The sequence below is a fragment of the Oncorhynchus kisutch genome, linkage group LG2 (assembly GCF_002021735.2).
Source record: "Oncorhynchus kisutch isolate 150728-3 linkage group LG2, Okis_V2, whole genome shotgun sequence".
Classification (NCBI taxonomy): domain Eukaryota; kingdom Metazoa; phylum Chordata; class Actinopteri; order Salmoniformes; family Salmonidae; genus Oncorhynchus; species Oncorhynchus kisutch.
Genome location: NC_034175.2, coordinates 23,629,070 through 23,635,069, shown reverse-complemented (window position 1 = coordinate 23,635,069; position 6,000 = coordinate 23,629,070). Strand labels below are relative to the sequence as shown.

At 44.4% G+C, this 6,000-nt stretch overlaps 1 protein-coding gene across 6 annotated transcripts in view; it reads right to left on the bottom strand.

Moving 5' to 3' along the window:
* Positions 1-783: 783 nt before the first annotated feature.
* Positions 784-6,000, bottom strand: part of LOC109909951 (MAP7 domain-containing protein 1-like) — a 63,295-nt gene continuing 58,078 nt past the window's right edge. For all 6 annotated transcript variants that reach the window (XM_031791336.1, XM_031791329.1, XM_031791347.1 and 3 more), the window contains 3 exons: positions 4,505-4,577; positions 3,721-3,956; positions 784-1,976 (listed from right to left, as the gene is read on the bottom strand). In XM_031791336.1, the coding sequence (XP_031647196.1) occupies positions 1,966-1,976; positions 3,721-3,956; positions 4,505-4,577 (320 nt within the window). In that variant the 3' untranslated portion in view covers positions 784-1,965. The remainder of the gene's footprint in view (positions 1,977-3,720; positions 3,957-4,504; positions 4,578-6,000) is intronic.

The window sequence follows — 6,000 nt, the reverse complement described above, 5'->3', positions numbered from 1 at the left end:
CTTCTCCCTCGCCAAGTCCATTACTGTCTAGCAATAAGTCATAGACATTATTCATTAGTCTCGCTACAGTGCGTTAGCGGTTCTAAGTCATATTAGTCAAATGAGTTACGTGTGATGAGCGGTACTGCATGCGTTTACATTGGGGAGCGGAGGGACATAAATCGTGATGGTAATAGAGTCCAGCTGCTTTTTGCAGGGAAAACGAATGACAAACAGCAAATGGCGAACGTTCATCAACATTGTCAGCCCCCCTCTCACCACCAGAATGTGGGAACAGTGGAGGGCTGATGGGGTAAGGGCATGGACACCCTTTTTGGGAAAAGAAGACCAAATTGAAGGGAACAGCTGAGCTAAGTCACTGTACCCCCCCCCCCCCCCCCCCCAAAAAAAGACAGCCTCTCTCTCTCGCACGCTCTCAACCATCTCCAGATCGGGTTTTCTGGTGGTTGTGTGGCATTGTATTTTGTTGCTCAGGCTGTCAACAGTGTGTCTAAATGAGTTGGCATTGGACTTTGAAAGCCAGCTTAAAAGGGGGAAATATTTCCTAACTGTACTACTTAGTGAAACGTCGTGCACTATGTCCGATTTGTCGGTTTCTGATAAGTGAGGCCATTGAGAGAATCAATGAGCACATTCAACCTCAACATACTCTACAGTGTGTCTGTCTTTTCAGCCTGGTCTCGCCAGTTTTGTAACAATAGCGTTTTCTTTGTCGTCTTTTTGCTGGTTTCAAGTGTCATTTCAAATCTCAGCCAACAAACGAAGGAAAACTAAACCACAGACAACTGGACAACAATTTCCTCTTTAATAAGACTCCGATACTCCCTCTGACCCTTTAACACACAACACAATATATTTATAGCATATACACACACCAGCATTTCATTTTCAAACGCATTCGAATCTGTGGAATCTCAATGGAGGAGGCAACGTATCATGCTTCTTGCTCAGGTTTAGAAAAAAACTCAACTGCACGGTGACTTTTTTTATATGGTGGGATGGGATGCCCTTGTGTACATTCTGTTTCAACACTGATTGAACTGAATGGATCACTGAATCTGGAGTACCCATGTGCGTGCTGTTTTTTGTTCAACTGATCCCTTGTTCATTTCTATATTCACTTCAGAGTACAATCAATCATAATTGAGGAGTGGAACGGCTAAAACAGAAAACCTGTCGACACGGGACTCCTTGGAGACAGCTGACGCTGTGCTGCAACAACGTAATTCTTACATTGTCAAAACGTTGTCAAACGTCTTCTTCGGTATTTTGGAGACCTATTTGCAGGGAAGCTCCATTTACAGAAATTTTTTTTACAGAGGCGATATTATGTTTCCAATACATATTAGTGACTGGGCAAACCTTGAAAGGCAGGAGTTAAGTAAACATTGGGTTTCCTTTTCATAAATTCATACACTATTTATTCCACAGACCCCTCCCTCCTTTAGTCCAACGCTCACGTTTTCATTTACATTATTCACATAAAACTGTACCTAGTCTTTACATTTCTCTTCAACTTAAATAAACTAAACATTAGAAACAAAAAAGCCAACTCATTTCTCTTTCAACTCATCATAATAATAACAATTACTCATTAGTGTCGAATGTGTATTTTTTTCCCCCTCAGGACTGGTGAAATCTACCATGGACGATACTGTTGGAAGAATGGAAGAATTGGTGCTGTGATCTCTTCTACCATCTACAAATGGTAACACTAACATCGGGTGGCGATGATGTCCTGTTTTGTATTTTGCTTGTGTCTTTTTTTGCTTCTTCATCTTCTTCGCCCCTTTTCCCAGGGAAAGTTTATGTTTTTTGGGGCCTAGAAAGCAGTCTGTGATTGGTTTGGCACATGTCATAGGGAAAGTGTCCATTTGGGAAGAAAGGGGCTCTCTACCCATACGAGCGGAGGCTGGGTTCGGGAAGGTGGGGGGGCCTAAGAATCGCCTTCGTGAGTGGCACACCTCACAGGACCTCTGGAGAGATAATAGACGGAGAGGACAAGATGAGGGTCAGTTTCAACACAGTGATACGCCACACAACAAGGGAAAAACACCAGCGACCCAAACGGTGTCCATTTTGAGCCGTTCTGAATGCGCCATCTGAATGGTGTGCCAAAATGGTCGCCAATTTGAGCATTTGTAAATGTGTGAGGAGGACCCACCCTCACTGACCCTGCTAATGACAAGGCGTATAAAACCTTGACCTGGCTACAATACTACATTTGAAAAGGTCCTGAGTGCAGGTCACGCAGGGCATGAAACCATAAGGCTTTATAGGCGTGTTTTTATAGGGAAATGAAGAGGCTAATCAAACCAAGCAGCAGATGCTCCAGACAGAATCCTGACTCCTTTCAATGGCAGACCATCAACGAACATTCAGTCGCCCATCATGTGAGTGAGTGATAGCTAGCTAGCGCTACGAGTGTGATAAACACAGCATGATTGACGCTAACAGTAGCAATAGATTGACAGAGGCACCTGTCAGGCTGCTAAACGGTCCACCACAATAGCTCACGAGTATCGCCATTTGAATTAGCCCCGGAGGTATGTTTAGAAATAAACATGTCCCCGATTGCCAATCTATGGAATTACATCGTAACATTCAATCAGCGTCGATGCATTAATCTCCCCAGTCACAAACCCCCAGCCCCACGGCCATAAACCAAATAACCCCTCCAAGTCATCATGGTAAGAGAGTGCGGGGTATGCAGACAGGGCAGATTAGAAATGTGATGTTAACTTGTGAAAGACTGAGACTGTGACTTGAAGGCAGTGTGAGTGGCAGAGTGAATTCACTCTGATTAAAGTGGTTCATATTGTTGGAGCTCGTGTGGCTGAAGCTCTGCAGCTGGGTGACCCTCTTCTGTTAGCTTTGGATATAATTTATGACCTGCTGGCAGGCTGGCAGGTGGGGACTTAGTCCTAAGGGGAGGGGCAGTAATGCTGACCACGCCGCGGGGAGGAGGGGGTGGGGGTACATAACTGGCCCGGTGTTCTGTTTCCATCCCTGGCAGCTAGCTAGCTCCCCAACACTCATGGAATTCAACACTGGGTGTTGAGTGCAGCAACCGGAGCTCCGGGAGCGAAAGCCGTCGATATTAAGATACCTCACTCCCCCTCCTTTCCTCTGTGTCCCCTTAGGCCCTCTGGGGGCTGGAGGATTCCCTCTGTCACCCTCTACCTCCCTTTCTCTCCCCCTCTCTTTCCCTAGGGACACTCACGTACGCACGGGTGACGAATTGCAACTGAGACGGCACTAAACTGACCTACTCAGTCGGATGGCTCTTCATTGCCAAGGACAACACTACGAACCCATGGTTCCGCTTTATGGCACGTTGTGAACCCTGGCCCTAATGTGAGAAGTCAACCGCCAGAGTAGATGCGAGACCATGATTACTGCTGTAATTGAACCCCAGCTTAATCTATAGTTAAGAACACCGTAAAAAAACAAATCTTTCAAAGTCTTCGGAGGTTGAGGACACTGAGATACGATTCCTTGCTTGGATCCCTGCAAATATTGGCAGAGCTGATATAATATTATTAGGTTAAGTTGTCATTTGAGAGCAGTTTCCAAGACACAGATTAAGCCTGGTCTTAGACTGAAAAGCATGTTCAATGGAGATTCTCTATTCAAATGCATTTCAGTCCAAGACTAAACATAATCTGTGTCCGGGAAACTGGCCCTTGGAGTGCCCTCTCTCTCCCTCTGTCAATGTACCTGCGACATGCTGAGGCTTCATGGGGCCCACTTTTTTCAGGAAGGGCTCCTCACTTTCAAAGGCCAGGATTGGCTCAGTGGGCATGTCGCTCTCTGATTTCTCCCGCCCCCCATTGCTGCTGTTGCCTTGATTGGCTAGCTGGATGATCTCCTCAAAGTGTGCGTTGTCCCCCTTGCTAGGCAGGCCATTCTCGTGACTGGCTGGCTGGACACCGTTGACCACATGGACCATGGAGCTGTGGGAGGGAGATGGTTACGGTGGGAGGGAGATTGAAACATAGTTACAGATCAAAAGGACTACGGCCCCAAGGGGTTTTCCCCTCGGGCCTGTTCAGGAAGATGTAACATTATACTGTAGATATAACGTAGATAGAAATGTCTACAAATGTGTAGAACAGAAATGATTGTCAGATAGATAGATAGATATAGAGCTGTCGCCATTCTATCTGCAACATGCATAACGTTTGACATCATGGAACTGAAGTCCTCAAACCTTGAATTACACTATCCCTCACAAACAAACAACATATTTCAATAGATAAATAAACCATATCTCTACTCTTCTACTGTAGGCCTATGTATTGAGGCTCTCTTGTTTTCTTTTGTGGTTTGAAACTATACAAAATCGGCACAAGTCTTGATTAGAAGGCATCCAATACTGCTGGTTTCTGGTTTGCTTCTTTTCTAGAGCACATGGTGGTCTTGTTATAACAATAGTACACGGCTCGCTGTTTTACATTTCTAACACAAGAGGAAATAGAGGACATGGTTGTTGAACCTTTACCTGTCTCTCTCACCACTATGGTCGTTCTCTGTATTCTTGTTGATCTCTGGGCTTGGCTGGTAATCAGCAGAGGCTGCGGAAACAAATAAAATCCACTGTAAAACACACACTCAGTTCTCCGGGCCACCCTGAAGCAAGCAGACAGAACTCAATATGCAGGAGGGATCCAACCAGTGCTGGATTCATGATTACATACTGCGGCTGTGTGTGTGTGTGTGTGTGTGTGTTTCTGTATGTGTGTGTGTGCACGTGTGTGTGTGTGTGCGCGTTTGTGTGAGTATGTCCAAAGGCCTGATTGGAGAGGAGCAACGCCACCCGACTTGCCTGGACTCCCAACCACATCAGTGCCTCCAGAAATGGTTTCCACCGTGCTGGAATCCTGGCCACATGGACCCAAGTCCCCTATTCTCCCCCTACTCATCCTTCTCATCTGTAAATGTTATGTGTGTATGTGCGTGTGTCTCTGGTCAAATAGGGATGGGGGTTGTATTTGTGTCTTTTATGTTAGAAGAAAACTGAATTGAATGTGGTGAGTTGTCCATTTACAGTCACTAATCCAACCCTGCAATGCAATGCATTGCCATAAGATATCCCCATAAACTGAAAATCCCCCAGACTGGGTTTGGACTGCAAACAATAAGCACACACATGGGTTATACTGTCCTAAATGAAAGCAGTGAGGCTGGGATTCTAACAATGGTATTAAATACTCTTCATATGAGAAGGGAACACAATGCAGATGGCGATGAAACAAAGACCAACATTCTACGTAACAGGAGAGAGGACCCTTTTGATCCATTTTGTCCGTAACTATCGCACTTTACTAGCAGCACCCTATATTTATTTGATTCATGCTTTTAGCCTAGTCTAATTAGATAATTGTGCTGTTTTTGACTGTGCATGTTCATAGGTATGTTTATATTGTTTTATTGTTTGAGAGCTCTTACGAAACGTGTATTTTGGTACTTACAAACGGCTTCGATAAACTTGACTTGACAAAGTACTGAAGCTAAACTGAGAGGGGGGAAAGGTAGAAGTTCAGTCCCTGCATTCTAATCAACAATATTCCTATTATATAGGAAGAGGAAGGGAATAGATCCGTGAGCTACTTCTTTTATTTCTATATCGGGCCTAAATGTAAGCAAAACAAATCCTTCTTTAATTTATGGGTGTGTAACTTGGAATTTGGCCTAAATCATGGGGATTTGCATGATCATTTTGAGTGAACAAATGTCAAAGTTAACATTAAGACTGATACAGCCATCCAATCAAAGAAGCCATATTATCCTTTTCCAGCCTGTTTCACTGCCACATTAATGGAGAAGTTCAGCTCTAGATACTGACTTGTTTATTAAACTAATTTAATCTCACTGGGCACAGACGTCAATTCAACGTCTATTCCACGTTGATTCAACCAGTGTGTGCCCAGTGAGATTTAATTAGTTTAATAAACAAGTCAGTATCTAGAGCTGAACTTCTCCATTAATGTGGCAGTG